Source organism: Myotis lucifugus, unplaced genomic scaffold (genome assembly GCF_000147115.1).
Source record: "Myotis lucifugus unplaced genomic scaffold, Myoluc2.0 scaffold_180, whole genome shotgun sequence".
In the NCBI taxonomy this organism is placed as follows: Eukaryota; Metazoa; Chordata; class Mammalia; order Chiroptera; family Vespertilionidae; genus Myotis; species Myotis lucifugus.
The window spans coordinates 1598854-1621470 of record NW_005871228.1 but is presented as its reverse complement, the minus strand read 5'-3'; the positions used below and the strand labels follow the sequence as shown (position 1 = coordinate 1621470).

General features: G+C 49.8%; 1 protein-coding gene and 1 non-coding gene across 9 annotated transcripts in view; both read right to left on the bottom strand.

The window, feature by feature from the left end:
* TBC1D2 (TBC1 domain family member 2) overlaps window positions 1–22617 on the bottom strand; it is a 40922-nt gene that overhangs the window by 6247 nt on the left and 12058 nt on the right. For 4 of the 8 annotated variants that reach the window (XM_023760346.1, XM_023760348.1, XM_006096479.3 and 1 more), the window contains 6 exons: window positions 18186–18319; window positions 14963–15159; window positions 9570–9965; window positions 4194–4304; window positions 2948–3135; window positions 1481–1957 (listed from right to left, as the gene is read on the bottom strand). In XM_023760346.1, the coding sequence (XP_023616114.1) occupies window positions 1481–1957; window positions 2948–3135; window positions 4194–4304; window positions 9570–9965; window positions 14963–15159; window positions 18186–18319 (1503 nt within the window). Of the gene's footprint in view, window positions 1–1480; window positions 1958–2947; window positions 3136–4193; window positions 4305–7676; window positions 7934–9569; window positions 9966–14962; window positions 15160–18185; window positions 18320–22617 lie in introns of those variants that run through there. The other 4 variants (XM_023760347.1, XM_023760350.1, XM_023760351.1 and 1 more) reach the window with 4 other exon arrangements.
* On the bottom strand, window positions 19664–19796 carry LOC111827531. The gene has a single exon (XR_002831143.1). It is a non-coding gene; the product is annotated as a small nucleolar RNA SNORA66 (small nucleolar RNA).

The following is a 22617-nucleotide window of genomic DNA, read 5'->3' as shown; positions in this document are numbered from 1 at the left end:
ACAGTGACCACTAGATGGCGGCACTCAACAGTGAAAGGGTTTAAGAGCCTTTGAAGAATAAGCACCACCCTCTACATTAAAACAGGTTCTACTACGATTAACTTCCTATTTAAAGCACTCACATGGATATTTTTCTAAATACCAATAATCATTTTTAAAAAAAAGCATTCAGAGAAAGAAGTAAAGAAATACTGTGTGTGTGTCACCCCTCTCTGGGCCTCAGTTGCTCCTGTGTCCCCCCTCTTTCCACACAGGGAGAAGCATCTTTCCTTGTGACTTACCTGTAACCCCTTTCTGCTATAGGAGTTTGCCTGCCTCTTCAAGCACCGATGAGCTGTTCTGCGTTTAACTCAGAATTCCCAGTAATTGTACATGTATATACTCAATTTTACTCAATTTAGACTGGAAATAAAGTATCAGAAATATCTACCCATGGGAACCATTTGCATGTGAGTAGGGACAGTCTCAATGTTTAATCTGTGTTGAATAAATGTCACACCAACTATCGGAAAAAAGAGCAGAATGGCTTATGTAAATTTTGCTTGTGTATGTATGTTTCAAGTGAGTCAAAACTTGCTTTGGGAAATATCTGAGAGTGTGCAACTTCTCCTGAGATGACTGGGGCATCCATGAGAGCCCCCACAGTACTGAGGGGGCAGCCCTACCGAGGCACCCACCTCCACCCCCGATCTTCTGCGTATTGGTATAAGGAGAAATGAATCCAGGCTGGGCCCATCGGATTCCTTCCTTTGGGAATTTATATCTGGGACAGGAGGGCATGGACAGAAGGGAGACCCATTGAAAGGCTCTAGGCTCAGGGCCTGAGGTCTCCATTCCGACAGCCTCCACAGGCCCTAAATGTCCACGGAATGATGGACAGAGAGGCTGGTCTACTGAGAGAGAAGAAAGCAGAAATGTGGAACAAGAAGCCACAGACCACGCAGCCCCACGGGGGACTGCAGAGCAGTACTCTCTCAGCTGCACAATCACAGGGACCTGGTCCCCATAGAATGCGGGGTGAATGGGGTGAATGATGCCCCCTGGGGCTGTGCAGTTGCCTCGGCTTCCAATGACCATGTGGTCTGTAGCTCTATTTTCTTTTCCTGGCTTGTGTGAGGTTCCCTGTAACATTTGCAGATTCTCTTTTCCTTTGGCTCTGTTTGAAGCAAATGATCCCTGACCCAGACAGTTCCAGAAGCTGTGAGCTGTGCTTGCACAACACAACTCCAGGGGACTGGTCATGCTTTCCCTGGGGGTGGCACTCCCTGAGCACAAACCGAAGCAGAGCGCATGGGATGAGGAGCCCCGAGCTCTGGCCCTCTGTCCTGAATGTGTCTCTTCACTGCTTGTCCCCATCTGTACAGTGGGGATCATATCAAGCCTCCTGGGCTCACCTCTCCAGGTTCTGGGAGGCTCCAAAGAGACAGGGGGCTGCTCTGAAGGACAAAGGCTCTGTCCTCACTGGGGCCTTGGGGCTCACCTGTTCAGGCCCTGGCAGTAGCCGATGGAGGGGTTCTGCCAGGAGAAGGCCAACAGCACCCGGCGGAGCTTGTCGGGGAAGCTGGAGGTGGGACAGGTGAAGTGCTTGTTGTTGGTGAAGGTACGGTTCAGGTCCAGCTCGATCTGGCGGGCAGCAGGGTGCTTGCAGGTCTGGCTCCGGCTCAGCAGCTCCTGGTAGCGGCCAGGGGCCTGCAGGTGCTGCACGCGGCGGTGGACCAGCCACCTCCAGACTCGAGGCCGGTGCTCCCGGGACACGCCCATCCGCAGCAGCTGCTTGAGCTCCACGGAGGGTGCGAGCTCACCCAGGGCAGCCCAGCGCTCTCGCAGGGGTCGCTCCATAGCCTCGTGGGCCAGCAGGTGGTGGGAGCGCACCTCCAGTGCCTGGATCTTGGCCAGCAGCTTCAGGTCTTCCACCTCGTAGTTGGGCACCGTCTGGAAGCCATACTCATCATACTCGCTGCCAGGAAAAGCCCATGTTAGCAACCCCTTGCAGATCCCTTCTCCAGATAAGGGGCAATGGGGAGGGGTACACCCTGGGCAAGGCTCCTGCCTGTTTCACTTCCGGTTAGCCATGCAGCTCCGACAGGTCACGCAGTTCTCTGTACAATGGGTAGAGAAACGCCTGCTCTGCCTCATAAAGACCCACTGAGATCCTATGTTACTAACTGCTGGGGGCCTACAGTGCCTGGCCCAGAGCAAGTGCGTGAAGAGACATTTACTCTGTGCAAATATAAAGGATCCTCTTATTACTTCATGTTGCCTTCGCCCCAAGGAGTCTTGCGCTGTCAATATAGAACTCCACTTCCACAGCCAGTAAGCCCCAAATGGATGGGGCACAGACAGCATCAACGCTAACCAGAGGTGGGAGGGCTGGGGATCCATTCCAGATGGCCGTTCACTTATTCACCATTTGCCCTTGTGTGGGCTCTGCACATGCTATCTCATTGAACCCTAGTACTCTTGCAACCAGGGTCATACACACGTGTGGAGGCTACACATGAGGCTCTGAGAGGTAAAGTGACTTGTCTAAGGTCACACAGTGAGAGACCCAAGTGTGGCTTCAAGACCGGGGCTCCCAGCCACAGTGCCGCCTGTTACATTTAACTGTCCTTGTCCACTGGGCTCAGGGGAGGCAGCTGGCTTATCCCTTCTCCTCCCCTTTCAGACAAACCTCTGGGGGGCATCCTGGGAAAGTGGAAAAAAACACACGGAGCTCTGGAGGCAGACCCAGGTCAGCTGCATTAATGTGCTGTGTGGCCTTGGCAAGGGGCTGTCTGCTCTGAGCCTGCACTGCCTCAGCTGTAAAACGGGGCCCATCCCAACCACACGCTCATTTACCTGAAGATACAAGGAGGTAAGAAATGTGCAGTGCCACGCACAGTCAGCAGGGCAGCTGGGACCCCCAGGCCACCCCAGCCAGCCCTGGCCTGGCCACCGCTGGGCTCACCTGATGGGGCTCAGCTCAACACTGTCAGCAGAGGCCTCGCTGGCTTCCCACTGCAGCGCCTCCTGGATGAGTTGCCTGAGCAGCTCTGCGCACTCGCTGCCCTGGTTCCCCATGGCCTCCTGCAGCCTCCGCAGCCCTGCCAGGTACTTGCTCTCCACCTGGCAGTTCTTGGCTTGGAGGTAGGCACACTGTGGGGGGTGGGATGGAGGTGGGGGCTGGTCAGGCCACTTGGTTGGGCTTGGCTTGCCCCAGAGGCCTGAGGCCCGAAGAGCTTTAGGCAGCACAGCCTTCTCCCAGCTCTCATCTCCCCTCCCCTCCCTACCCCCAGCCCTTCATATAGGGAAGGGAGATGGGCTCTGAATCCAAGGCAGGAAAGGCTCCAGGAAAGGGAGAACTGGCCCAGGACAGGAGCTGGATTCAGCAGGAGGGGAGGGGTGGGTAGAGACAGCAGAGATTCCTTTATGGCTTGCGGTCCTGTTCTGGTTCAGCTATTGCTGGCTGGGTGGCCTATGGCAAGTTAACTTCTCTGTGCCTTCGCTTCATCTGAGCAATGGGGATGACACAGATCTGCCTCAGGATTGCGGTGAGGCTTCGAGGGCACCAGGCCTAGAGCAGGCTGCCTGCACTGAGCTGTAGGTGTATCACCGAGCAGTGCCCGGGGGACAGACAGGGAGCTCTGGACACTGCTCCTGTGCCTTCTGCTGCCACATGGGCTCTTCCTGCCCCTCCAACACACCACCTCTCTCCCACCTCATGGGACACACACTGCACACCCTTCCTTTGCTGCCTTTCCCTCTGTACCTGTGCGATCAGAAGTGGCAATCAGAGCACAGTTTGAGGGAGAGTAGACAGGTAATGAGGAGGGAGGGAGAGTAGACAGGTAGTGAGGATGGAGGGAGAGTAGACAGGTAATGAGGAGGGAGGGAGAGTAGACAGGTAATGAGGAGGGAGGGAGAGTAGACAGGTAGTGAGGAGGGAGGGAGAGTAGACAGGTAATGAGGAGGGAGGGAGAGTAGACAGGTAGTGAGGAGGGAGGGAGAGTAGACAGGTAGTGAGGAGGGAGGGAGAGTAGACAGGTAGTGAGGAGGGAGGGAGAGTAGACATGTAATGAGGAGGGAGGGAGAGTAGACATGTAATGAGGAGGGAGAGTAGACATGTAATGAGGAGGGAGGGAGACGCGTGAGATGGTGGAGACTGAAAGGGTGGCGGGAAGAGAGATAGCCAGAAGAGGGGTCCCCCCTCTCACCTTCATCAGGAGGGTCCTCTCCTTCTCAGCCACCTTTCTCCAGATCTTTGTCACCTGGTGGATCTCGGAATTGAGGAAGCGGTTCTGGGTCTGGTACGCTTCCATGTCATCCTGAAGAAGAGGGCAAAGCAGCTAAGGACTTGCACTGTAAACATCCCCCTGGGTCTCACCCTCAAATGAGCCGCCAACACTTCCTTTCTTTAGAAATTTCCAATAATGCAACAGAAAAGGAAATCTGAAATAAACGAAAATTGCTGGTAGCCCCCTTCTCTAGTCTTGAGCCTAGAATTAAATGGCAAAGAGAGCACTAAGCCTGGAGTTCAAGTCCTGGCTCCGACTTCCTGGCTGGGAGACCTCACTGACTGCTGTTTTCTCATCTGCAAAAGGAGCACATAGCAACCACCCCACTGGGCAGCGGGAGACTATGAGTTCACATGTGTTATAACTGTAAGTACAGGGACTGAAACACAGCATTTTCACACAGCAGTCCTTATCTGAACAGGACCGCAGCCATACAAGAGCCTGTGCTGTTGCTGCCCACCCCTTTCTGCTGAATCCAGCCCCAGTCCTGGGCTGGTTCTCTCTTTCTTGGAGCCCTTCCTGCCGTGTAGTAAACCCTTGGATTCAGAGCCCATCTCCATTCCCTATATGAAGGCCTGGGGGTGGGGTGGGGAGGAGAGATGAGAGCTGGGAGAAGGGTAATGTTTGTTTCTAAAATGAGCCTATTTTGTCATATATTTGCAATTATACTGAACAGTTTTGGGTGAAGAATTTTTTTACTTAGTGTCACTTTGTAAGTACTTTTCTATGTTGCTACAGAAACTTCCCAGTGATCATTTTTGATGTCAGATGACTATTCTATTGGGTGAATTTACCATAACTTAGTTATAATCTTTCTCCTGTTGTTTTTGATTATGAACACAGCGGTGATGCACCTCTCTGAGCCAGGCTATCCAGTGGGTGTGCAAGGAGAAGCTGGCCAGGCATTGAGAGGTTCAAGTGGGAGCGTGCACCCCAGGAAGGAGCAGCCACAGCCATGGCTCTCAGCCTTTATTCTGCTTGGACGGGTGTTGCAGGAGCAATGGACAACACACTCTCACAGCACGCCCAGCCATTCCAGGGCATTTACAAGCTGACACTCAACCCTTCTCTCCCACCCAGAACCAGGTACCGGCTGTAGGTGAGTGAGAGACACTATTGCAGGGATGACCTTGGATAGGTCCTGACTTATCTGGAAACTAAGAACATCATACCGAGCCTGTGGCATTTCCTTACAGGAAAGGTCAACTGTGCACAGCTCATAGGCAATCCTGACCTTTCCTGGGCGGCTCTTCATTCTGGCCAAGAACCCTCCCAGCCCAGCAGCTCAATTTGTTGTGCAGGGTCTGCCGCCTTCCACCTAGATAGTTACACAGTGGGAGGGCCACCTGTTCCCAGGGCTCCTGAGCGGGAAATACATGTCCTGGGCTGACTTCATCCGGTGGCCTGTGCTCACCACTCTGTTGGGGCTCTTTGTGCTGTCCCCAACCCTGACCGCCCCCTGCTTTCACTCTGCTCTCTCCTCCTGGCTAGGACTTCCTCTTCCCAGCCAACTGTGTCCCTGTCCTAGATCAAAATCTAGGCCCCTTCTCTTGGAAATGCTGCTGGGGTCACTGGCTGCTCTTCTGGGCAAGTGTCTGCCTGCTTCCCCTTCATGACCCCACTTCCATATCCTGTGTGGTAGGGACAGTGAGATTGATGCAAACCTCCCTGTCTGCTGCATGAGGACCACGCCCTGCTTCCAGGACAGTCTTACACTTTAGTGTCTAGAGCAGTGGTTCTCAACCTTCCTAATGCCGCCACCCTTTAATACAGTTCCTCATGTTGTGGTGACCCCCAACCATAAAATTATTTTTGTTGCTACTTCATAACTGTAATTTTGCTACTGTTATGAATTGTAATGTAAATATCTGATATGCAGGACGTATTTTCATTGTTACAAATTGAACATAATTAAAGCATAGTGATAAATCACAAAAACAATATGTAATTATATATGTGTTTTCCAATGGTCTTAGGCGACCCCTGTGAAAGGGTCGTTTGACCCCCAAAGGGGTCGCGGCCCACAGGTTGAGAACCACTGGTCTAGAGAGTCAGAGACTCATGAACACAGGCCATGCAGGCTCCCTGCGCCATCACCTCCCCACTCCCGCACTGAGCACGTTATCTCGTATAATCCTCCCAGCAGCTCAGAAAATAGCACCGTCCTAGCCGGTTTCTCTCAGTGGGTAGAGTGTCGTTTTGGAAACCAAAGGGTCCCGGGTTCGATTCCAGTCAAGGGCATGTACCTTGGTTGTAGGCTCCTCCCCTGCCCGGGCCCTGGTCAGAGCTCATGCAGGAGGCAACCAATAATGTGTTTCTCTCACATCAATGTTTCTCTCTGTCTTTCCCTCTCTCTTCCACACTCCCTAAAAATCAATGGAAAAATATCCTCAGGCGAGGATTAACAGAAAAAAAGAAAACAGCACAGATGAGGTCTCCAGGCTCTGAAGGAGGAGTTGGTTGCCCGAGGTCACAGAGTTGGTACAAGGCAAGGTGTGACTGAGCCCAGGTCTGTCAGATTCTAAAGCCAAGTCCTAACCATTGCACTTAGCTCCCTCCCCACTGGAATCCCCCTGGAAATCAAAAGTCTAGTCCTACCCTTCAAGGCTGTCCTTGGTATTCTTCTGGCTGAATGCACGCAGGTTGGTCTGACCTCTCCTAGCCGGTGGTATGCTCTCCTAGCCGGTGGTATGACAACAACGTGTCAATGACGCAGGTGCTGCCCGGCGGCCAGGACATGGACTCCAGGGCCACACTGCTTGGATACAAATCCCGCCTTCACTACTGAGCCTGGGACAAGTTACTCACCCTTTCTTTTATTTTTATCTTTTGTTAATCTTCACCCGAGGATATTTTTCCATTGATTTTTAGAGAGAGTGGAAGAGAGGGAGGGAGAGACAGAGAAACATCGATGTGAGAGACACAGCAATTGGTTGCCTCCTGCATGCACCCCGATTGGGGCCAGGGATTGAACCTGCAAACCAGGCATGTGCCCTTGACTGGGAATCAGACCTGAGACCCTTTGGTGCAAGGATGGCATGGGGCAAGTGCAGTGCATATGCCATCTCCCTCTTGGAGTTCTCACCTCTCTGAGGGTGACTTGTACCCACTGCACTCCCTTCCAGAAGATCTCTGGCTGCTGCTACTGTGGATTCTTCCCAAGTGCCTGGGAAAATGAACAAGACTCCAGGCAAGAGAGAAGAACCACCAGCCACCTGAGTTCCTACTAAGTGCCAGGCCCATCCTCCCCACGTTCATTATTGCACATGATTTCATCTTGACCACAGCGCTGTGGGCTAAGTATTGAAGTGCTAACACTCTCGCTTTACAGAAGAGGAAACAAGCACAGAGAGGTAAGTTCTCCTCAGTCATGCAGATGAGACGGAGGGAGGCAGGACAAACCTAGCTGTGTTCGGTCCACCACAGGAACCGAAAGTTACTGCCGGGTGAAAGGACACTGGAGTCTGCTGCTGGAGTGTGCTCTGCACCACCACCTGGTCCTGCCTCCTGTTCCCATCCCTCTTTCCTCATCCCAGGCCCAGGGACATGCTGCGTCGGATAGAGAGGGAGGGCAGGGTTGAGCACTCCTGGAACAGCTGTGGGTGTGAGGTGGAGTGTTCCCATTCAGCTCATCGCCCTTCCCTGAAGTGTTCTTCTTGGCTCAGAACTGCAGGGAGGAAACAGAGATCTCAGAGGAGAGAAAAGCCACATGACAGTCACCAGTGAAGCAAAGGAGGAAGACACAAGTAGAGAAAGGGGACAGGGGACAGAGCGGAGGAAGGAGTCTGCCTGCCTGCCTTCACAGGGATCAGGAACCTGGGAAATTTCTTTGGGGAATGCTGTGTGGACTAGTGTGCTAGTGGGGAAGGCAGTGGATTGGGTGTGGGGAGACCTGGGATCTAGCTGTGACTCTGCTGCTTGTGCTGTGTGACCCTGGACCAGTCCCTTCACCTCTCCAGGACTCGCTGTCTCTGCCAAAAATGGGGGTGGAGGGGGGGGAAGGGGAGCAGACTAGATTTTTGAGTCCTTCCAGCTCTGATATTCAAGGTTGATGATTCTACTATCAAACAGCTTCAACAATAAGGGGGCATTTTCTTAAAGTTGGCTGTTCTCAATCACAGGGCAAGCAGGAAAATGGCAGCTAAGAACTCTAGACATGCAAGTCTTCCTAGCACAAGATGCTGGGCCTCTGAGGATCAGCTACAAATACAAGTCTGGTTGATGTGAATCATAACCAGAGGCTCCTCGTGTCTGGGCTCGCTGATAAATTCCTGCACATGCAGATTCAGAGGCACGCCCAGTCTCCTAGGTGAGTCCAGGCTTCCAGGCAGCTCTCTGGGGCAGGCGGGAAGCATGCGGCGAGTCCATTTCTCTCATCTGCCCCCTCAAAAGCACCTGGATTTCTCTCCTGCTCCCCACAATAGTTCTCTGGTGCAGCAGCACAGGAATTCCCCGTTATACATATGTATACGTGTGTGGCTGCGAGTGGCAGGGTTTGGAGCAGGCCTGGCTGGTTGTCTGGCTGCCTTCAAGAACAGTGGGACTGTGAGCACCCACCCCAAGCCTCAGGCCTCCAACTGTTTGGCAGCTCTTGTCACTACCCTCTAGAGAGGACGCAGCAGCCCATTAATGACTAAAATAAAGTTCCTGCCTCCCATGCTACAACTGGAGCCTATGAGCTGGGGCAGCCTTTCCCTGGTGAGGGCCACAGCCTGGGCGAGGGGGAGGCAGTAGCTAGAGGAGGCAAAGCTGGACGGCAGCAGAGCAGACAGACTAGTCAGAAACGTGTGCTCCAACCCAGTTCCAATTCCCCCACTGCCTCAGCATATGGAGCGCATGAGTGACAGCGTCACAGGGCTGGTCCGAGGACTGAATGAAGGGATGCAGGTGAAGCATGTGGCATAGGTGCAGGGATGAGTGCCTCATTGTGAGCAGCTCACAGCCAGCCACAGGTCACCTGTCTGTGTGCGGGACTGCTGGGGGAGGGCTGCCCTGGAACCATGGAGGCTCCCCAGGGCATCAGCGTGACACCCAAGCAATCTGACCAGGCCAGGCCCCAGGTGTATAGGTGGTCTAGTCCTCAGGAGTTCTGACCCATCTTGGGCTCTTCCTAATTTGCTAAGCTAGAGATACCTTTCCTTTTCAGCCTAGGACGCCATGAAAAGATCAAATTGCATTGGGCCTTCTGGTTAAGAAGGTCAGGAAGTATGTAGCAATATTTCCACCAACATCTATGTCAAATATGAACATTCCAGCAGTAAGGGTTATTGCTGGGCCTGGAGGGCATGGCCCTACCTTCAGATGCTCCATCTTTTCCTGTTGGCTCAGGAAGTCCCTGTTGGCAGCGTCTGGAGGCACAAGGAGTGGGTTAGGGGGATGTATGAAGTCCTGGGTGACCTTCTCAGACAGCTTGCAGATGACCTGCTGTTTGGCCTGGTTCTTGTCCATGAGCAGCTGCACGTGCTGCTGCAGCTCCTGCACCTGCTGCTCGTGCAGGCTCGCCGTCTGTGCCAGGCTCTCCCGCTCCTGTTCCAGGGCCTCCACCCGCCTGCCCAGCTCCGCGATCTGCCGCACTTTGTGCCGCACCAGCTCCAGCCGGTCCTTGTCCTCCGCCGCTGCCAGGTACGCGCAGGTTGCCCTCTTCTCCTGCTGTGCGGCCTCCAGAGCTTTGTGCAGGATCCTCACCAGCTCCTGGACAGGGAAACAAAGTGCCTGTGAACACAGGGAAGGACTACCAGGCGCCAGAGGTGAAGCATGTTCTCACCAGCTCTCCTCACGGCCCCAGGAGGTGGCCAGCATCACCCTCTTGGTCATCTCATCTCAGCCCCCATTTTCTCTTTTTCCGCTCAAGAGTTTTAACTTGACACGTGGTTTCTCAGTTCACCCAAGCAATCTGACCTGTGACATTTCCCAGCTAAGCTTACAGCTGGGTGTGACCAAGTGACAATTCGACCTATACCGGGTGTGGGCAGCTCTGGGTCATAGATACCTTTGAAACCACTACACCTATGCTCTCTGGTCCAGTTGCCCTTTCTTCTGGCTGGGAAAAGGCAAGAACTACAGCAGCCATGTGGGGCTCCCAGCAGAAGTTGCATGTGGAGGATGGCAACGTTGCCCTACCAGCTCAGAATTGCTCACTTACCTCTGGGCTCTTCCATGAGAATGTGAGAGAGAAATAAACTTCCAAATTGGTTTAGGCCAGTGGTTGGCAAACTCATTAGTCAACAGAGCCAAATATCAACAGTACGATGGAAATTTCTTTTGAGAGCCAAATTTTTTAAACTTAAACTATATAGGTAGGTACATTGTTATTAACTTAATTAGGGTACTCCTAAGGCTTAGGAAGAGCCACACTCAAGGGGCCAAAGAGACGCATGTGGCTCGCGAGCCGCAGTTTGCCCACCACGGGTTTAGGCCATAGTACTTTGAGGCTTCTTTGTTATAGCAGCTGAGCCCATATCCTGAGTAACACCTGTCTATTTTGGAGATGAACACACTGAGGCCCAGCAGAACAGAGTGGAATTTAATCCCAAATTATCCAGACTCCAAGGCCTGTGCTTGGTCAGTAATGACAGCAGGGGTGCCGTGGCACACAGGCACTGCTTTTCCCTCCTCTCACTCCTGTGGCAGGTGTAATAACCTCAATACTCCTTCCTGCTAAGCCGAGTTGAGGCCTCAGAATCCTTCTGAATAGAGCACCCAAGCTGTTGCTACGAGCTGAGATAGCAATAGAGAGGAAACACATTGACAATCCTCACGCTAAGCCACACACAGAAAGCCTCATTCAATCCATTTGTGCCCAACTCCCGAAGCCCACCAAGCGATGCCCACAAGGCTGGAGCAAGGGAGCGCTAGAGAGCAACAGACCTCGATTTACTCCTTGGCGAAGCATGTGATTCACATGGAAACTCAAGCTCGGCCTGGCTCCCCATGCCTGGGAGCCTTCACCCTCCCCAGGACTTCTCTTGCCCCAAAGCACGGTGTGGATTCATTCAGGGCCAGGATCAGATGATCAGAAGCCAGTCGCCAAACTTTCAGACCTCACGGACCACCAGTGGTCCACGAACCACCAGTTGGCGACCGCTGCTCCAAACGTTTCCTTAAACCAGCGGTTGCCAACCTTTTGGACCTCACAGACCACCGGTTGGCAACCGCTGTTCCAGACAACTGAATCAACAGCTCAAGCAAAGCCCCAGCTGAATGAAAGAGCAGGTGAGGAGCTTGGGTGTTGCAGGAAGTGGGGGAGGGTTGCAAACCAAACCAGAATGTCAGGAATGAAGAAATCACTTCCCAGGGCCCTGCTGAGAGAGATTAACATTCCTGTGGCTCCAGGATAAACTGAGAAGCCCAATCATTTTCTGGTTCAGCTGAGATTTGGAGATCACCTTGGAAACTGCCTGTGAAATACCAACAGACCACAGTTCAGACTTGCCTGAGGCTCAGAATCAGGTGGGTATACCCCCCCCTCCCCCCCAGGTTTTGGGAGAGTCAACTCTGAAGCCCATTTCATTACATCTAGCTGTCTCTCCTCCCCACATCTGGCTCTCAGAATCCAAGACCAAGACAACAGCCCAGGAGGCTCTCGTCCCACCCCAGAATCCCTGCCCCACAGTGAGATAGGGAGAAAGGAAGGGGTGGGGGATGGAGCCAAATAAAGACTGAAGCAAGGAGAAGGGAGAGGACTAAAGGGACGTGGTAGATCTCCATGAGTGGAAAAGCACACTATGAGAGAGTGCTCCCGACTCCTAATCCAGGATCCCTCACTTCTTTATGATGAGTTATTCATGAATTTTACATTGAAATGCTTCTTTCAATTTCTTTAAAAATGGAAATAACCCATGTTCATGGCAATATTATTAACAATACCCAAAAGGTGTAAACAACCCACCCAGAGTCTATTGACGGTGAACAGGTAACATGTGGAGTGCACGCTAACGTCTGCATCCTGGAGTGGGAGTGTACTCTGAACTCTGGCTGGGGCTCTAGGGAAATAATGTGTTGCTCTTTGCCCCCACTGTTCCCTAAACGAAGTACATGCCTTCACCAAGTCATCCTGAGTGAGCTAGGCTGGCTCTACAGGGCCCCAGGCAGGACCCGGGAGGAGTCCCTCATTCCCAGCAGTCAACAGATGGTGAACAGCACCACAAACAACAGCCTTCCACCTGCCAGAGCAGACGGCCTTCAGGCTGGGTACAATCCTGCCGCCTCCAAGGGCACCGAGCCGGAGTCACCTGGCTGAGCAGCCATCTGGTACTTACTATCTTCTTGAGTCCAAATCTCTGTGGGGCCAGCATTGCAGGGGCCTGGGGTAGATAATGACTTAAGGGGTATTGGAGTCACCCTGTGGTTTAATATGACACAGGGAGGCCCAGAAAGTTCGTGCCATTTTTTCTGAAGAGCAGTTGTGTCTGATACTGGGCTGTACCATGAGAACATGGAGGAGGCAGCCTGTGATGAGAGCCCTGAACCTGGAGAAAAAGACCAGGGCCCTCCACAGATCCAACAGAATTTGAGATACAAATTTGTAAAGGATCACTAAAGTTACTGGCAATGGCCACCTGGCTGTCTGGGCTAGAGCATGACCCCAACTCCCATGTCCCCTGTAGCCTCAGGTAGAAAGGTAGTGCCTTCCCACTGAAGGGCCATGGGAGGGGCATCTGGTAGATGTGGGCCCCGAGGCCCAGGGAGCTGTTTTCCCAGCTGAAGGACTGGACTGGGAGGGTGAGATGGAGAGCAGCTCTCCAACCTGCATTTCTGAGTCCCTAGGGCTCAGCATCCCAAGGCTGTGCCAGCCTCCTCCGCCCCCTCTGAGCCAAGAGTTGGTCTCCTTTTCTCCTTCCCCTCTTTGGTTTTGGTGTCTGGGCTGGAGGTGAAACCCCAGAGTTGGCAGGGCTGGGGATCCCCCTGCCTAGTGTGAATGAAGGCCGGCCCTCCATCCTCACTGCTATGCCTCACAAGCATATTTCCTGGAAGCCCTCAACAGCTCAGGTCTGATTCCCAGAACTCCTCAGGAGCGTTCTTCTCAGAGCCCCTCAGGCGTGTGTGTCATTCCTTCAAAGGCCAGAAGGAATCAACAAAAAAGGCAGGGAATGCTAGCAGTAGTCAAAATAATCAAAGCCCGAATCTGCTGGGCAACTGCTGGCCAGGCACCAGTCAGGCTTTATGAATCTAGACACAGGCCTCTCCAGGAAACATGGCTATTCCTCCATTTATATAGGAGGAAACTGAGGCTGTAGAGGTTAAGAGACTTGCTCAGGGCTTGAATTGGGATCTGCAGCCTCTTATTTAAATGCCTGTGCTCTGAATTACCCAGTAGACCAGTGGTCGGCAAACTCATTAGTCAACAGAGCCAAATATCAACAGTACTTCTTCAAAATAGATTCGCCCAGGCCGAAAACCGACTTCTGCGCATGGGCCACGAAGTTTCAATTGCACTGTATGCGCGCCCACACGTGGTATTCTGTGGAAGAGTCACACTCAAGGGGCCAAAGAGCCGCATGTGGCTCGCGAGCCGCAGTTTGCCGACCACGGCACTGGACCAAAGAGCATTTGTGAGATGGGTCAGAGAGCATGCAAATCCATTCATATTGTGGGTCAAAAGCTAACCCACAAGACTTGCTCTCCTCCCACTACCTGCTCAAGAACAAGAATGAGGTTTGCTGGCAAGTGAACCAGTAACAAAGTCTAATTCTTTAATGCTTGAGCAACTTCCTCCTGACATTTTCACTCAGACTGCAGGGGAATTGCCCTCAGCCTGGGTGGCCCTTACTAATCTCCAAGACCTCGCCTTCATTTACTGAAGAATGGTCGGTCCTCCACAGCTGCAGAGCTGTTAGGGGCAAACCTAAGTGAAATCTCGGTGTCCCAGGGCCTCTCAGCTTCATCTGACAATTCGTGATGCCTTAGAAGGACTGGCCAAAGTCAAGGGAGGCTACCCAGATTTCCTAGAAAGAAGGGTAGGATATGATGAAAGGAGAAGTGGTCTTTACAGTCCAGATTTCTTTTCAAACCCAGGCTTGGGTTTGGGTTTGGGACTTAAGCTGTGCTGGTCCAGGGATCAGGCACTGCTCTAGCTAGAGAGGCTGCTGCCGGTGCTGCAGCCGCCCTTGCCCTCCTGCCATGGGACCCTCACTGCTTCCAGAGGTAGCCCTGGGTGGGAACACGATCTACCCTCTGGGTTGTAGGCTTTTTAATGATTATAACGTCTGTGTATACATGTGATTTGTTTTCTACAATGAACATGCAGCTTTCTTTTTTTAACTGCTGTCATTAACTTCTCTATTAAACCTAAATCTTCCTCCCTGCTATTGTTCCTTGTTGGGCCTGACTCAGCCCCAGGTCCAAAGGAACTGCCTGCTCCCTCTGTCCTGTGACAGTCCTTCAGAGATCCTGCCCAGTTACCGGCTGCCTGGTGAAGATCCCAGGTTCCTTTGGTGGCACCTCCCAGGACCCTGCATCCAGGTCACCCTCCTCCACACTGTCCCTCTTTGGGTGTGGGGGCAGACCATGCACAGTCCTTCAGGAGGGGCCTGAGAGGCAATTATTAAAGTAGGCCTCCAGAGACCCTGCCCTTAGCGGCTTTCTGTTTGAGTGACAGCGTGTCCCTGAGTAATCAACAGCCAGCATTTTCAACCACCCACAGTTTGGCCTACACCCAGAGGTCTCCTGGAGCCTGGGGCAGAGCTCACCTTCTGAGACTTTAACTCCTTGGTAAGCATCAGAACCTGTTGCTCCAAGGCCAAGGCTCTCTCCTGGGCAGTTCGGTTCCGTGTGAGTCCCTCAGCAAAGAGTGGGAAGGTGTTGTTCTGGCGCTTGGCTTTCTGAATGAGATTGGCAGTCAGAGAGGATTTGGGTGCAGGCTTCAGAGTCTCCCCTGGATCTTTCCCTGATCAAGAGGAGAAACACAGAGGTTATGACCGGGGCCTTGGCAGTTCTCAAATGAGCTTGTGCAGAAGCACCTGGAAGGCTTGGTAAAATGCAGACTGTGGGACCCTACACCCTGAGCTCTTCATTCAACAGGCCTGGGTGGGGCTTGAGAATCTGCATTTCTAATTCCTAGGTGATGCTGATGCAGCCTGTACAGGGCTGGACTAATAAACATTATTTACACTGTGCTGGCCAGGTCACCAGCCCATCCTCTCAGATCCCCACCTGCATGGGCTATGTTTGCCAGGTGGTCATCCCCTCAGTCACAAGCTCTGAAGGAATGACTTTTTATGTCAGGATTCCACCTCTACCCTGTGAGCAACTTTCAAAGACCTGTCTCTTGATAGGAATATCTGTACTCTGCATTCTTTCCCCAGAGAGCAGCTCAAACTCTTCTTTGATTCTTACTATAAGCTAAGTTAGGAGACATATTTCCCTCGAGGCTGCATAGTCCTTTTATTTCCTCTAGAGCCAGGGTTAGCAACTGATGGCCCACAGGCCAAATCTAGTCCACAGCCTGCTTTTGTAAATAAAGTTTTATTGGGACACAACCACACCCCTTCATTTGGGCACTGTCTGTTCTGGTTTCACTTTACAAGGGCAGAACTTGTAACAGAGACCACATATCCCACAAAGCCTCAGATATTGACTATCTGGCTCTTTACTGAAAACCACTGCCGACCAGAGCCAAATTTTATTCTTAAATCAAATCCACTCACTCAAGCCGCCTTGTCCTGCCCTGTCCCCAGCCTTTGCTTTAGGGTTCTGCCATCAGTTGGCAACCAGGGACATTTAATGGCCTGATTATATGGTTAAGGGACCTTGAGGATCTTGTTTACATGGCACAGACACATCATGCCGGTTATGAGGCCCCAGCAGAATTTCTTCTCAGCCCTCAGAAAAGGCTTTGCTTCTTCCAAGAAAATATGTGTTTATTCTTGTGGACCCTGGGAATAAGCTAACCACTTGTATCTCCCTCTTTGCATGGCTGCTGAGAAGCTCAGAGCCACATTTGCTGCCCACCCTTGGCTACTCTGAAGGATCTTATCTAAATTTTCTAACCCTAATAAGTCATTTTCTTTCCCCAGATATGCATTTTAATAAGCTATCCCCAATTTTTTTGAGACTAAGGTGTGAAAAATAAGGATGTGGCGTGGGATCCCAGGGGAGGGGACAGGTAGGGCTTGGAGGACAAGCTGAATGACTTAGCATCTTTCTTCTGGGGCCCAGGCTGAGGGACAGGCAAACGGGTTTGAAGAGATAAAGATCTAGTAGGTGACAGGAACCAGAAACTCCTTGAACTTGTTGGGTATAAGAACAGATCGGTCTTGTTTCCAGACTTCAGAGAAATCTGGGTGAGCTGAGGATAGAGCAGCCACAGGGCTCCGAGGAATGCCAGGCCACCGCTTCCTGGCCAGAGGCTCTGGGAGAGCCAGACTGTGCAGCTCAGCCCTGCAGCCCTGCTGACCTCTGAAACACTGCTGCCACCAGCCCTGCAGGCAGGAAGCATAGGGATCACTGAGCTCATTTTACAGCTGGAGAAAACGAGGCCCAAGACAGCGTTTCTCAGTCAGTGCCCTAGGATTTCATGGGAGTGCCTCATGGCTGACTGGGAAGGGCGGAGGATGAGGGGCTGAGGGGAACCCAGACTCCAACCCCTGACCCAACTCAGCTTTTATCTACTTTGTATATTAGGTTTTGTTTATGGCATCAAGATTTCATGAAAATAAAGATGTAGTTTTAAAAAAATCACTGATTTAGAAAAGGAGGCTTCAGGCCGCGGCATGGGGCCGGAGTGCTGGGCCTGAGTAACATTAGTAACAATAGTAGCTCGCTCGCTCGGGTTGCTGTAAGTTTAAACAGCTTCTGCAAGTAAAGTGATTAGTGCACATGGCTGAAACCTGAAAGGTTCTAAGTGCAAGAGGCCAGACAGCAGGGACCACATGTTGTACGATTCCATTTGTAGAAACTCTCCAGAATAGGCAGGTCTGCAGAGATAGAAAATAGACTGGTGGTTGCCTAGAGTTGGAGGGAGGTGGAGACTGGGACTGATGGCTGAGGGATGTAGGGTTTCCTTTGGGGGTAATTACAACTGTTCCAGAATTGACTATGGTGATGGCTGCATAACTCTGTGACTATACTGAAAGCCACTGAACTATATGGTATGTGAATTATATCCTAATACAACTATTACCCCCTTCACCCCGATCCCAAAGTGCTTAGTGGCACAAATAACTACTCTATGTAAGTGCTAGTTTCATTATTATTACTGATTCGCTATGGTCCTGATCTTCTCTTGCACTGTTCCCGTGACCTGCGGGGTGTCCCCAGGCACTGCTCCCATGGGGCACCTTTCCTAGAGTCACTTCTACATGGCCCAGGCGTCCTCTCTGCCATGAGAACACACAGTGCTGCCTCAGTCAGTTTTCTCCCAACTGTTTAAATTATAAGGGCACCAATCGAAGAAGCCAACCTCCCCCCCGCACCCCCCGCCCATGGTGTGGGTCACTCACATTTTGTGAAAGAAACAATCAAATGCCATGTCATAGCTGGATGGGACCTAAAGGCCATCTGCTCTGCTTCTTCAGGCAGAGTTGACAAATTTAATCGCCATAGAAAGGCATTTTTATATTCTTTCTTTATAAATTAAAAAACAAGTAAGAAAGTGAGATTTTCCTTTATTACTTCAAGAATCATGGCTGAGTTTTAGTTTGGGAAGATGAAGAGTTCTGGAGATGGATGGGGGTGGTGTTTGCAGAAGAATGTAAATGTACTTAATGCCACTGAACTGTACCCCTGAAACGGGTTAAATTTTATGTTATGTATACTTCACAACAACAAATAATCAATCATTGCTACTAGACCCATAAAGCCAGAAGGAGTGCCCCGGAGAGTCCCATGGTTGACAGAAAAGCACACATGCTGGTTTCTGGGGAGACGGGCACTCAGTTTCTGAAGGCAGCTCAGCCCTGGGCAGAGGCTCACCTGGGGCACTGGGGTCAGGGGATGAGGGCCGCTCCGCCCTCTGAGGCTCGCTGCTCGGTAGAGGATCTTCCCCTGGAGGTCCATGGCCTGTTCCTTGGGCTTGCCTGTTGCCTCGGATGTTGTACATCGTGTTTCTGAAGGGAAACAGAGGAGCATGAGGCTGACAGCCCTGCCACTCTGCCCCTCTCCTCCCCGCTGTCAGTGCTAGAGCTCAGGCTGTATCCTACCCCCAGGCATGGCCTGATCAGTCTGTGAGACTCCAGGCACCCTGCATGATGTACCCCACCCGAGCCACTCCCGATCCCCCTCACCCCTCTTCTTTTCATCATTTCATTGCTTATCACCGTCCACAATGTTGCTTATAAACAATATAAGCCTGACGCCCCTGCCCCAATCCTGCAGCTGGAGTATAAGCCATTGAAGGTAGAGATGTCTGTCTGTTTTGTTCACCAAAGTACTTTGAATGCATAGAACAGTGCTGAAATATAGAGGGCCCTTGCTATGTATGTGTTGAATAAATGTTGAATGGACTTGCCAAACTAACTTTCCTAAAACCTTCATCTGGTCTTGTAACTACCTGGCTCAGATATCATCAGTGGCTCCATGAATGGGCCACCTTGTGACCAAGTACTTGCCTAGGCTGAATAAAGCAATGTCTTTTCTTCATGAACTGGGCACTAACATACCTGCATGCCTGCTGGCACCTGGCACTGGGGTAGCCTGTGCCCCGAGTGCAATCTCAATACCTTTTTGGTTTGTAGGTAGCACGAAAGGCTGACTTAGGACCAGAGACTACAGAGGAAGTCATAGAGAGTCAGAGAAAAAGACAGTTCAATTGAGTTTAGTTTCCCTTTGCAAAGATATAAAAGTAGACATATTCCAAAATTAGTTAACAAGGAAGAGAAAATGATTAAAGGAGTTCTGTAGGTCAGTGTTTTTCAAACTGCAAGTTATAAACCATTGGTAGATTATAAAATCAGTTTAGTATCATGATCAGCATTTAAAAAAACAAGATGAAAAACATGAGAATGTACTCCATTTAGAGAAGGTTAATATTATGTGAAACGTGTGTGTGTGTGTGTGTGTACTGAACCATTTCCCACTGTGGTCATAGTCAACAGGTAGAAAACACTGCACTGGAAAGTCACTTAATTAAGGGCAGCAACAGCGTGGTCAAAAAAGAGGATGCGAAAGTCTGTAGATCTGTGCTGGAATCCGGGCTCTGCTATATCACCCCCACGTGGGGGACAAATTACTCTGAAAAACCCTTATTCCAAAACACCTGGATGCTAGATAAATACAAAACATATTTCACAAATATTTAGCTGAATTCCCAGGAAAGGAAGAGAAATCCTCAGGCACTAAATATGAAAAAGGAGGTGAAACTCAAATGGGAAGGAAAGAGAAAGATCACCAGGTAGATTAGATTACTGTTCAGCAAATACAGGCATATCTCGGAGATACTTATTTTTTTTTTATACTGTACTAGGATACAATGAACCACCTCAGTAGCTTCTGAGGCTAATACACTTCTATCACCACAATTTCTTTAGCAAACGTGGTTCCCTTCACATCTGCAACATCATGCAGAGTTAGTGATCAAGTTTGCACTCGGAGATACTTTAATTTAAAAATATCTTATTGCTAAAAAATGCTGAGTCTGCGGGAAAATTGGCGCTGACAAGTGCTCAATGCAGGTTACCACAAAACTTCTATTTGTAAAAAATGCAGTACCTGTGAAATGTAACAAAACAAAGTATGCCAGTATTCGCTCTTTCTCCTCCACCTCCATGAGAACAGAGTGCCTCCCCTTCCCCCCTTAACGTTGTGTGGCCATGTGACTTGCTTGACCAAAGGGATGTTAGCAAATGTGATATGAACATAGGCTTAAACTGTGCTCGCATGTGGGGTTTGCCCTCTGGAGGAACATGCCTCAGGTAGCTGTGGCCCATGGAAGATGGGAAATATGTGGTAGAACTAGATCTTACCAGCTTAGAGTCACGACCAGGTGAACCTAGCCTATAGCAACTGAACTAAGATGGGTGCAAAATAAATGCTTATTAACATGGCACTGAATTTAGAGGTGTTTGTTTGCAGCATTATTGTCGTGAGAGTTGACTAGGATATAAATCTGTTCAGGGATCAACTGTTTGTTGTTTTTGGGTTGTTTTTTTACATTGAGATATGTTTGACATATTATATTTGTTTCAGGTATAAAACATATTTACTCAATATATGTACATACTGTGAAATGATCACCACAATAAGTCTAATTAACATCCATTACCCACACATACAGATTTTTTTCTTGTGATTAGGGATTAACTGTTGATACCAAAAACCTAGAGCCTTGGTTTCAAGGGAGGGAAGAAAACAAGGTTTGGACAAAGTGTAGAGTTGAAATTGAAATTTTACATAAAGTTGGGACTCCTGAAAATCCATACCATCTCTGAAGAGGTGTGTTAGAAAAAACACAAAGAAATTCTAGGTGAAGGTTCTGGGTATTCAAAGAATTTTGTAATATCATTGTTTGGTTTGGGTGACATGATAATACTGACCTTATGAAATGAATTGGGAAGTGTTCCCTCCTCTTCTTTTATGGGGGAGAGTTTGTGAAGAATTGGTATTAATTATTCTTTATGTTTAGTAGAATTCACCAGTGAAGTTATCTGGTCCTAGATGTTGTTTTTGTTTATTTTTGTGGATAGTTTTTTGATTACTAATTCAATCTCCTTACATGTTATAGATCTAGTCAGATTTTCTAGTTCTTCTTGATTCAGTTTTAATAATTTGTGTCTTTCTAGGAATTTGTCTATTTCATTGAAGTTATCTAACTAGTTGGTATATAATTGTTCTTAGTATTCCCTTATAATCCTGTTATTTTTGTAAAGTTGGTAGTATTGTCTCCTTTTGTTCTTGATATTAGTAATTGAGTCATGCCTTTTCTTGGTCTGTTTAGCTAAAAGTTTGTTGATAATTTTCAAAGAATAATTATTTAATCTGAAACTTATCTTTAAAAGAAAATCCAGTTTCTTGGTATAGTTGGGTCCAAAAAAAATGAGATTTTACTTTAATGGAGAAATTAATAAGTTAAATTAAGAACAGAGAAGAAATTAGAAGTCAGCACTCTATCAGACTTTAAAATTTGGTCTCTGACTCCTTTTACTCTGTTATTATTAAGGTCCTATTTTAAGAAGCCCCCGACTCCTTGGCTAGTCATTTCCCCTTCCCAGTTCTTATTTTCTCCATGTTAAAATAAAAGGTGGTAGGCCATATTAAAAAGAATGATGAGGGACATGATTTACTGAGTAGCATTTTGTGCTGGGTCCTGTGTTGAGCTCCATGAAAATGTATCTCACAAACCACAAACCACAAGCCACATGACTTGGAGAAGACCCAGAGACACATCCCTACAGCCAGAGGAAGTGGCTGGGTGGGGTGACCATCATGGCTGCCCATACTCCCCCTTGCCCAGGGATTGCAGCCTCCCCAACATGTCTAGGGAGCTCAGTCATCCCTGGGATATAAGAGGCATAGAAACCCCAACCTCAGGGCAGTAAAGGGCCTTCTGATCTCTACAGACACAGACCAGGTGGCCACTACCCAGCCAAACTATTGTGCTTGGAAGAGGCAACGCCACTTCATAAATTTATTGACTTGGGTTGGAGCAGTTCATAGATCATTTTCTGTGTAGGTTTAGCTCCAGGTCTGAAATGCCTGGTCAGCAGAAAGGTAGTGGTCATAAAGGCTTGTCCTGGAAAGAAAGCCTTGGGCAAGCCACTTATCCTTTCTGAGTCTGGGTTTTCTCACCTGCAGTGGGGATGATGAATGTATTCACAACAACGAGGCCCTTTACAGACCAGGCTCTAAGCTAAACACTAGAAATACAACTCATTTCATCCTCACACACATACATTCAATGCATTTAATCCTCACGGCAGCTCAATGGAGTGAGTACTATTATCACCTCCATTGCACATGAGGAGAACTGAGGTTCAGAGAGGATAAGTAACCAAAGCCACAGAGATGGTAAATGGTGGGGCTGAGCATTAGACCTGGACATCTGACTCCATAGCCTGAGAACTTAACAGACAACTCAATGAGTATGAAGCACCCAGTATGGTGCTCTGGAAGCTCCCTTACTCCCTTCCCCAGACTATGATCTTGGCTCATGGCAGACCCAACTATAGGCTCTAAGACCAGCCAGGGCCAGGGGATACAGGAGACAAGGGCAACCTTAAACCCACTGGGCTCTCCCCAGGACACGTGCAATGTTCCCTTGCATTTTATGTGGGTTATTGCAAATGTCAGGAAAGAGGTAACTGACTAATCCCTGAAACTTCCTTCCTTTCTTGGTCTCTGCATGTTCTCTGTTTCACTTCTGTTGTTTGTGGCCTTCATCAGGCACGAACCTGGCTTAATCTTGGTGAGA